Consider the following 11,081-nt stretch of genomic DNA (forward strand, 5'->3'; position numbering starts at 1 on the left):
AGCTGTCTTCAGACACTCCAGAAGAGGGCGCCAGATCTCCTTACGGATGGTTGTGAGCCACCATGTGGTTGCTGGGATTTGAACTCCGGACCTTCGGAAGAGCAGTCAGGTGCTCTTACCCACTGAGCCATCTCACCAGCCCCAAAGGACTATTCTTAAGACAGAGTACATCACCATAAACTCTGAGCACCATCCATTAATACTTTTGGTATAGTCTGCCCTCTGCCCAGTTTTCCTCTGAACCCATAACTTTCTTTTCGTGTGTTAAGCCAGGAGGTGTGCAGAGGGCAGCTCACTGCTAGCTGCTCTCCATCTTAATCCGACTCACCTTTTCTTGAGCATCCAGAGGCCTAGGATCCAGCCAGAGCCAGCCAGTCACTCATTTACTCACTCCCCAGAAGACATGGTCAGTCTTCCCCAGATTCATATTCTGTCTCGAAAAAGTGACGGATTATAATTCCTGCCCAGCTCTGAGGACTCTGTTGCCAGAATTGCAGGGGAGACGGATAGTGTGAATGAAGGCCTCTGTGGCTGAAGAGAGCAAAACTCAGAATTCTGGTGTTGTCATGACCCAGTAACTGGCTTAGCAGAGTCCCCCAGGTCTATACCACTGCTAAGACTGCATACCCCTGCCCTAATGGGCAGTAAATATTATCCCTACAGACTAGTACAAGAGGCCTGAGTGCTAGTCCCATCTCTTAAGTTTATACTGTGTGACATTATGCAAATTATTGTCAGTCTTAACTTTCATTCTTGTCCTCCATAAATAAAGAATAGATTTATTGCCTAGAAAAACTATCCTGAGGGGAAATATGACTCAGTGTCTGTCAGGACACACTGGAAGGTGTGAGGGAATGCCTACAGGGAACTTCTCCACGTTACTTTTCAGATCATAGAGAAACGGCGCCGAGACCGCATCAACAGTAGCCTTTCTGAATTGCGACGATTGGTCCCCACTGCCTTTGAGAAACAGGTATGTGGCCTTGCTGATTGTGTCAGAGGAACTAGGGTGTGTGGTTCTCACGGCATCTCCTACTGCCTGTGGGCAGATGGCACAGAGGGTATGAGCACTTGTTGAAGATCTGAGTTCAAATCCACAGCAGCCACATGGCTGAGCACAGCTGTAGCACCAGCATTTGGAGGCAGAAATGGACATATTCTAGGAGCTGGAACAACGATACCTTGAGTTCAATCTGGGTCACACATTATGGAAGGAAAGAAATGACACCAGCAAGATGCCCTCTGACATACATGAGTGTGCACACAGGCACACATGCACACACACACACACACACACAATTTTTAAAATGTAGGGCTAGAGAGATGATCCAGCAGTTCCCAGCCAGCAGCTCATTACTCCATAGGACCCCCAACTCCAGGAGATCTGATGATGTCTGTGAGCTTTTGCAAGCACCTGTACACACATGGACATGCATTCACACAGATACACAGACCACATAGAAACAATAAAAATCTAAGAAAAAATAAGATCAGAAGCAATAGAGAATGATACTCTACTTTATCTCCTGACCTCCATATGTCTTCATATGGACACCCCCACACACACACACATGCATATATACAAGGTGTACATGTGCCACACATGTGCGCACACATACACAAGTATGTCTAGTTACCATTGGCCGGGGGACAAGGGGAACGGACAATTGTATTTAGCAAGGTGTCTCGGGCTTTATATCTGACTTGTATTCCTTTGGATTGAACCCTAAGAGGGATCTTGAGAGTCAGGGATTATTCTGCACATTGCACAGGTGAGAAAAGCGAAGAACAGAGGTGTCATGTGATTCTATCTACTACATTACACAGAGTACACTACATGTACACACAATAAATATCTGAGCAGAAATGGAGCATGCGGCTGTATCCCATGTCCCCTGACGTTTCTAGAACTCTTTGAAAGTAAAAGAGGCCACTCAGAGAGAGAGCACCCATCATTGAGCATGGTAGAGGGCAGGGACTACAGTAGACAAACAGTTGAATTGGACTGCTTCAAAGATCCTTACTCTACACCCAAGGCTGAAGTCACTCGTCATCTGCCTTCCCTTAGGCCAGTAAGCTCGAGTCGGACATTCCACAGATGGTCATTAAAACCTTCTCAGAACCAGCCATGGACCCTTCCTATAGGAGGGTCCAAGAATCGAACCCTTCCTATAGGAGCCCAGGTTCCCTGGAGGTTTAGGAAGCATTTCCCAAGAGAGAACAGAGGAAGGGCAGGACTCTGGCTCAGATAATGTTCTAGGTCTTGGAGATAGCGAAGTTGGAGTTGGGTTCGCAGGTTAGCAGCTCTACGGGGCAAGTGGAGTCTGGTGATGGTGAATGCAGCCATGGAGGTAGATGAGTGTTTGTGGGAAGAGAAAACAGAATGAGTAGGGCTGACATTCACCGTGAATGTTTTAGGAGGCAGACCCCCACCCCTCAAGAGGCAAGGTGAAGGGAGGCTACAAGAAGTAAAAAACGGTCTTAATAGAGGCCATCAGGTCGGGGGAGGGTTTCTACAAGGGCAGCCCAGCAGTGCTGCAGACAGGTGGACCGAGGTGTGAACTGGTGACCATCTTTCAGATCTGGAGAGCTTGGACGAAGTGGTAGCTCTGGTGGTCAGGGAGTGGGAGGAATCAGAGGCGGTGAATGCTGACAGACACAGGAGGGAAGTGAGCAACAGTTATCAACTGGGGGGGCCGCACCCTCTGCCTTCCCTACCTGCAGGGCTCCTCCAAGCTGGAGAAAGCTGAGGTCTTGCAGATGACCGTGGATCACTTGAAGATGCTCCATGCCTCTGGTGGCACAGGTAACTGCGCCCCCTACTCTCTCGGGAGTTACTTTACAAGTACTTTGACACAGGGCCCTGGGGATCAAAGGGTGAGCTCAAACTGTTGCACAAAGTCGGTTGTAACTGGTCTCTGGCTCTCAGTCTGTTAGGTAACTGTTGTTTTGAGAAAAGGGTCTCACTCTATACCCCAAGCTGACCTCAAATTCACAAATCTTCGGACCCCAGCCTCTAGAATTCAGAGATTACAGGCATGAGCCACTACACTCAGCTGTCCTTCTCCTTCCATTGTCTCTCTCACTACTTCCTATATGTCCTTTTGTCCTAACCCTTTCCTCAGTTCAATTCCTCCCAGTCTCAGAGGATTGCTCTGTGTGAGAGGCTTCCAAAGGTCTCACCAGCAAGACCTGGTGGGTGGGTAGTTCGGGTAAGCAAATTCTCGGCAGGATCCCAGGCTTCAGCCAACCTACACCCAAGGAGGAACCTGCCTGAGATTTTTAGCCATAGACATCTTATTAGTGTCTCTACCCACTGGCCTAAGCTTGGGAACTGCTGTTGTACCCTTGACAGTGCTAGGCAACATGCTCACAGCAGGTGCCTGCTTATAGGAAGATACAAACCATTCCATCCTTTAGTTCGTGCCTTCATTAAAAAATCAGTGGAGCCATGGTGACTTTTCAAAGCCTTCCAGGTGAATGGATACATTGTCTCAAAGCTTCGGGGTGGGCGTGTTTGGTGGTTTCACTGTCTGGAAGCCTTCAGACTTCACAGGCCTTAGCTGCAAGGATAGAAATCCCAAGAGCAGCTTTCGACTCTGGAAGAGCACAGTGGCGTTTAAGTGGTCCAAATTGGTGCTGCTTAGCAGTGGTCCCTAGGGGCAGGCAGCACTGCGGGATCCCCACCCCCACCCCACCCCACCCCAAAAGTGTTAGTCTGGATTGGATAGTAGGAATTGTCAAGTTTGGCTGACGCACCCAATTAACTCTAATGCGGGAGCTCCTTTGAACAGTAACACATTCCTAACAGTGGCAGCCAGTGGGGAGACGCTCTGAATTATATTCATGCTTCTCCTATTAAAAAGAAAGTACTGATTAGCATGTGGGCAGCACTTTAAAATGCTGCCTTATCTCACCTCATTCTCACAAGAACCAGAAAGGTGGGGGTGTGGGGGTGGGCTGTCCTCATCCTGGTCAGGCTTTTAATTTGACCCCTGGTTCTGCTGCTTCCTAACTCTGTGACTTAAAGACAACTGGTTTATCCTCTCTGCCCCTGCGTTTCTTCAGGTATAAAAGTGGGTATGGTAGAAAAGCGTTTATGAGGATTCAGTTAGATAGTGCATTGAAGTAACTCAGCAACAGGCATTTGTTTAAAAAGAGCAACACAGCCCGGCCTGACGAGACACACAGGTAATCACAGTCCTCTGGAAGTGGCAGGAGGATCAGGAGGTCAGCTTATAGGAGGCTCTGAGTTCTAGGCCAGTGCAGACTACATGAATCATTATCATAAAAAATTAACTAATTAACTAATTAACAGGGGCTGAGGCTGTAGCTCAGTTGGCAGAGTGCTTGCCTACTAGCCACAAAACCCGGGTTTCACCCCTTAGCCCTATATACACCAAGTGTGATGGCACAGGCCTGCTACCCCAGCATTTGGAGTGTGGAGACAAGAAGATCAGAAATTCAAAGTTCAGCTACGTAATGAGTTGAAGGTCAGCCTGGATGGCATCAAGCTGGGTCTTTTTTTTTTTTTTTTTTTTTTTTTTTTGGTTTTTCGAGACAGGGTTTCTCTGTATAGCCCTGGCTGTCCTGGAACTCACTTTGTAGACCAGNGCCTGCCTCTGCCTCCCAAGTGCTGGGATTAAAGGCGTGCGCCGCCACCGCCCGGCCAAGCTGGGTCTTAATGTACACCAAGAAATAAATGCTTAAAGTGAAAGAGTCCAGCAAACACAGACAGGACACAGGTATGATCACACCGCAGAGCCAAGTCTCACTCCTGCTAAGCTGTCCTGTCCCACAGAGGGACCCCAGCCATGAGCCAGGCACAAGATATTTGCTGCCACAGTCAGGAGCCAGTACCAGCTCCTCTTTCTCTGCCTAGAAGGTGCTTGAGAAAAGGGCTGTGGAGATGCAGATGCCTCTGGGGACAGGCATCAGTGACACCAGACCAACAGAGAGATCCCTTGCCTAATGGCAGCTGGCTGGGGATAAGGCGCAGGGAAGGGGGGAGGGACTGGGGCAGGAGACAGTACACTACAGACTGTCTCTGAGCTGGAGGATGAACTCTGGTGCAGCAGCTGCTGGGCTACTGTTGCATCTCTGGAGCGTGCCCAAGTCCCACTTCATTTCGCCCTCTCTTCTCACTGGAGCAAGTCCTATTGCTCCCCCATTTTCAGGCTAAGGAAACTGAGGCTTAAGGATGGTTGTCCATGGTCAGGTGCCCAGTGAAAGTGGCAGATCTGTGATTCCAACCCAGCTCTGGTGGCTTCTAAAGACCCCACCACCACAAAATTGAGCCTTCTTCAAGTGGCCTTATACTCTGATGGCTGCTGTCATTCTCTCCTCTCCTTAGACTTGCCTCCTTTCAGGCAGGGTTATTCTATTATCTTCTGTGTTCACAGTCTTTTTCCCAGGAGCCCGCTTAGTGAAATTATGTTGGCCGCAAGGTTTTCTCGAATTAATCATGAAGTGTGAAGACAATAAATTTTGTAATGCAGTGTGGTTTCTAGTGCTTAAAAAAAATTATTGATTTAATGTATATGAATACATTGTAGCTATCTTCAGACACACCAGAAGAGGGCATTGCATCCCATTACAGATGGTTGTGAGCCAACATGTGGTTGCTGGGAATTGAACTCAGGACCTCTGGAAGAGCAGTCAGTGCTCTTAACCATTTAGCCATCTCTCCAGCCCTTCTAGTACTTTTTAATGAGAGACTGGGACTCAGAAGGGACAAGTCCAAGATCACTTGGTCATTCTAGGCTATTCAGGTGCGGCAGGTCCCATAGGGTTTCGCCCCGCAGGTCTGTGCTTCCTCTCCTGGCATGCCCTCACAGTCCTTTACTTTACAGGGTTCTTTGATGCCCGAGCCCTGGCTGTTGACTTCCGGAGTATTGGGTTTCGGGAATGCCTCACTGAGGTCATAAGATACCTGGGGGTCCTGGAAGGACCCAGCAGCCATGCCGACCCTGTCCGGATTCGCCTCCTCTCCCACCTCAAGAGCTATGCAGCAGAGATGGAGCCCTCACCCACGACCACCGGTGCCCTGGCCTTTCCCGTGTGGCCCTGGTCCTTCCTGCATAGCTGTCCAGGCTTGCCTTCCCTGAGCAGTCAGCTCGCCATCCTGGGAAGAGTGCCCGGCCCTGTCCTCCCCAGCGTCTCTTCTCCCCCTTACCCTATCTCAGCCCTGAGGTCGGCACCAGTGCACAGACCTGCTGGTACCATCCCCCCAACCCGGCGGAATTTGTTGCCCAGCCGAGGGGTGACTTCCACCCAGAGAGCCCATCTTCCTGAGAGGCCAGCTGCCCCTCCACCCACAGCCCTTGATGTCAGGGCTGCCAGGAGCATAGTCCCAATCCCACCATGTTCCCCCACAACAGCCCCTGGAGCTGGGAAATCTGATGACAATGTGTCTGGTTCCATCTCCAGCCCATGTCCTTCGGGGCCAACCGGGAGGCCCGCGGGAGCAGTGTTCTACCACTCCTGGGTCTCAGAAATCACTGAAATTGGGGCTTTCTGAGCTGACTCCGCACAACCATCTCCTGGGAATGAGGAAGGTCCTTTTTTTTGTCTCTCTCTGAAGCTCTAAAATGGTGCCCTCTTTTCTGTTTTGTTTTCTCAAATGGCATCTATGCAAAGACACCTCTCCTCACCCGTCAGAGCCTCACCCCCCCCCCTCACCCTCCTCACCACTGATGCTGACAGCCACCTGGCTTCTCTGTAGCCTTATGAGAGCTCAGAGCCTTAGTCTCCTTTCCCACTGGCGCAGATGAGTTACACGGTGCCTGGTGAGCCCCCAGGTACTGTGGACCCAGTATACACATGGACCTTGGGTCTGGGTTGAAGCTTTAACTTCAAGGATTCCATGGCCAGAGCCATGAAGAGGTGAGACACACCGCCCCCCACTTAGTCGGGATGACTGGTGGGACTCAGCCATCCCAAGCCAACAGGATGGAATGTACCGTCTGCATCACTCCCTGAAGACGAAAGCGAAGCAGGGGCTACTGGGAAGTCTCTGTGGCTCACCCCATAACAGTGAAACACAGAACAGATCTGTTCTCCAGTCCATCTAAGGCTACAACCCTTCCCACTGGGTTCCCAGGTTGGAGGACCAGCGGCCCCATGGTGGCACCTCCCAAAGAGTCATTCCCTTGGGATTCAGCACCAGACATACGAGCTGCCTGGTTTGCATCCGGCTCCCAGAGCCCAGACTGCTGCCACAGCCAAGGGCTGTCAGGCTGGATAAAAATAACTTGGAGGAGGGGGAGAACCATCAGAGGCGGCTCTTCAAGGTCATGGAGTGGGTTGAGGGCCTGAGAGCCTGCTCACCCAGATTTCACACAGCTGGCTCTGCTCAGAGGACTGCCTCAGGCCTCTGGCTTCTAGTGGGAATAAATGGCCAGTGGAACAACAGAGAATGATCCAACCTTTAGGGCTGTCCTGTCAGCGGACAAAGTGTGGAAACACTTTTGCCCTCTTTGGTGAACACCTGCTCCCCACAATTCCCCCCAGGACCACCCAGCATGCCCTCTGGAAGCACCCTGGCTAATCCCTGGCAAAGCCAAGACTGTGGGAAACTAGAACTGGTTACTCACTACTGCTGGGACCGTGCTGATCATGAGATACCTTTGAGGTCACCCTGGAAAGGTCTCCCCCTGCCCTCCCGCAAACCCCATCCCCAGACTTTGTTGGAACCATGGTCCCCAGGGCTGTTGTAAGGAGCCTGTGGGCACAAGATTAGAGTTTGCAAAAAGCCGTGGAGCAAAAGAGTCATTTCAGAAAAGTGGGACAGAGGGCAGAGGTCACCTGAGTGACCCAGAAAGTGCTTGTGAATAGGTCAAGAAGCGATAAAGACTCCCTTTACTCTCTAATGAAAGGAAGCTCTTTTAATATCGCTGCCATGTTGGACCTATCTGAGCGCATCACTGTAGTGTGCATCACCAGCCTACTGAGGGAGACAGACACAGGGACAGAAAGACGCTCCTGCAGGCTCCTGCAAGTGGGGAGAGGAGGCGATAGAAGTCCCCGGATATTCGGGTCTCCGTGCAGGCCTGTAGTTTGGCAACCTCCTAGCCAGAGATTCCGTGTCTGCTCACAGCTTCACTGTGGGAAACATTTCCATGTTGCAGGTACTCGAACTGCAGAACAGTCTCTTGACACTGTGGGGACATGGCAGAAGTGGCTGAACCCTTTGAGCATCCATCCTGATTGGTCTTGGGTTCGTTCTCCCAGGAGACTGAGAGGGCCACCCCACCCCCACCCAGCTGAGAACTCAAGTTCCCTGTTTTTAGTCTCAGACAGAAATTTCTGGTGACCCCGGCAGTCTCATTCCACTCCATGGTGTTGCAGACAAACAATAAAGATGTTTAGTTCTGGACACTTCCGCCAGACTTTACGTCCTAAGTATTTTTGGAGTCTCTGAACCTATAGCCCTGGCCTCTCCCCTACATTATCCCCAGCTTTCTTGCTTCTCTCTGGCTGTGCCATCAGTTCTGAACAGCCACTGGAGAGAATGTGGCATGTGCAGGGCACATCACATCAACCCAACCTCAGACACCCCCCCCCCCATACACACACCCTGCTATTCTAGTGATAAAAATCGGAACACTTTTTACAATCCACACCTGACTTCTAGTCTTATTTCTTGTTGGCCCCAATCTTGCTCAGTGTTTATGCTACACTGGCCTGTTCTCTGTCCCCAGCATTTCCTCTTAGAGCTTCTCATATGAGGGTCCCAGAATGCTCCCCCACTCCCTTATGTTGCCTACTTCAGCTCCTCAAGCCTTGTCTTCCATGTCACCTCCTCCTGGAGGCCTTCTGAGACCTGCAACATTGATCAAGGAGGTGAGAAGGCTTCTTGTTTCCTGCTGTGGCTGGCAGACTCCGCTAGGGTGGGTTCCACTGCCATTCCTGCTGGCTGACTTTGAGAGGAGACAGGAGAGCCAGGGCCAAAGGACTGGGGGTTCTGGCAGAATGGTCAGAAGGCCCTGGCCAGAGGAGACGCAAGCGTGCTGGCCTTGGAGTGAATGCTGACAGCTGAGCTTGCCGGCGGGTTTGTTCTCTGCTCTTGGCCTGGCTTCTTAATACATCTAGCTCCCAACAAATCCAGCATTCATGGAGATCCACTCTGTGCCAGCCAAGCCTGGCAGAGCCAATGGTAACAAACACATGGTCACTCAGAGGGCAGTGTATCCTCTACCTAGATAAGATGGGCATGTGACAATCCCTGGGGAGGGCAGAAGGCTGCAGAGTGGGGTAGGTGTCTCTGGCTAGGCAGGCTGTAGGAGGGGGCCTGGAAGGAAGCCCTCCCAGAGGAGGACCAGGGGACTCCCTTAAAGAGATCTGGAGGTTCACCCAGGAGCTACAGAAGCAGGCTTTGAACATACGTGGAGGATGGGCTAGCCTGAGCTCTGAGACTAATCTTTATTACATACTTGTTAATGAGAAATCATTTTCTACAAGGTCTTTGCCCTTCTTGAACTTACGTTTTCATCTGTAAAATGGCTATGATGCAGCCATGGTTCCCCACATATGTGCATACATACATACAAAGAAATAAAATTCATAATTTTTTTTTTAAAAGTAAAAGAACCTGATGCTGCAAGCATGGTGGCTCATGTCTGTAATCTCAGCGCTCACAACGTGAAGCAAGAGAGTCAGGAGTTCAAGGCCTCCGGCAATGTGGGGCTATCTTAAACAACAAACAAAACGGGGGTGAGGGTGAGGGGTCGTTACTGAAGAGATGGCTCAATGGTTAAGAGCATTTGTGGCTCTTGCTTGCAGAGGACCCAGGTTCGGTTCCCAGCATGGACCCTAACAATCACCCAGAACTCCAGTTCCAGAGCTCGGAGGCTTTCTTCTCGCCTCAGCACTGCTTCCTTGTGACGCAGACATTCATGCAGGGGAAGCATCCAGCATGCAACCGTAAAAGCAAGCAGCAGCTAAATGATGATGAAAAAGAAATGGGGAAGGGGAGGAGGGGAGGAGGGGGAGAGAGAAGGGGGAGAGAAGGAGAGGAGTGAGAGGGAGGAGGGTAGGGAGGGGAGGAGTGAGAGGGAGGAGGAGGAGTGGGAGGGGAAGGAGCTGGAATTGCAGGTGTGTCCCATTAGACCTGGCTTATGACAGTGTAGGGGATCAAACCCAGGACTTCATGTATGCCAAGTGAACCACATCCCTGGAACAAAACTGATGGCTTTCTGAGACGCAGAGCAGAATTAATTTCCACAGGGACATTTCTGTCCCCTGCCCCTCCTCCCAGTCTCCAGCCCATAGCTGAAGATTAAGGTACGTTTTATCTGGCTGCTGTAACTGAATGTAGGTTGACTAAAACTCACCATGCACAATACCTCAAGGGACCCTTTGAAGCCAAGGTCCACAAGTACATACAGGTAAATGAGGAAAACCAAGCGTCTGGTACAGGAGCAGACACTCCCTGGACTCTCATGGCAGACATCACTAATCAATTTCACATTCACAGACACTTCCTGACCTTGCCCTCATGGCAGACATCACTAATCAATTTCACATGCTGCTCCTTTCTTATTTCCTTGAGATTTATTTTTTATCTTATTTGGGGGTGTCTTAGTCAGTGTTCTGTTGCTGTGAAGAGACACCATGACCATAGCAACTTTTATAAAAGAGAGCATTTAATTGGGGCTGGCTTACAGTTTCAGGGGTTTAGTCCATTATCACCATGGTGGGCAGCACGGCGGCTCACAGGTAGAGGTGGTGCTGGAGAGGAGCTGAGAGAGCAACATTCAGATAGACAGGCAGCCAGAAGAGAGAGTGAGTGACACTGGGCCTGATTTGAGCATTTGAAACCCCAAAGTCCACCCCTTGTGTCACACTTCCTCCATCAAGAAACTTCCTCCATCAAGAACACAGCCCTTAATCCCTGTCAAATAGTGTTACTCCCTCATGACCAAGCATTCAAATCTATGAGCCTATGAGGGGGGAGGGGCATTTTTATTCAAACCACCACAGGGCATGTGTATGTGTATGTGCATGTATGCGTGTGTGTGTGTGTGGTATGCATGTGTGTGTGGTGTGTTTGTGTATGTGTGTGTGTGCATGTGTGTGTG

At 50.4% G+C, this 11,081-nt stretch overlaps 1 protein-coding gene across 1 annotated transcript in view; it reads left to right on the top strand.

Annotated features, from left to right (window-relative positions):
* Heyl (hes related family bHLH transcription factor with YRPW motif like) overlaps positions 1–8,621 on the top strand; it is a 15,775-nt gene extending 7,154 nt beyond the window's left edge. The window contains exons 3-5 of the mRNA XM_021161115.1: positions 890–973; positions 2,725–2,806; positions 5,853–8,621. Coding sequence (XP_021016774.1) covers positions 890–973; positions 2,725–2,806; positions 5,853–6,520 — 834 coding nt within the window. The 3' untranslated portion in view covers positions 6,521–8,621. The remainder of the gene's footprint in view (positions 1–889; positions 974–2,724; positions 2,807–5,852) is intronic.
* The last annotated feature ends 2,460 nt before the right edge of the window (positions 8,622–11,081 follow it).

This window comes from Mus caroli, chromosome 4, assembly GCF_900094665.2.
Source record: "Mus caroli chromosome 4, CAROLI_EIJ_v1.1, whole genome shotgun sequence".
Lineage (NCBI taxonomy): Eukaryota > Metazoa > Chordata > Mammalia > Rodentia > Muridae > Mus > Mus caroli.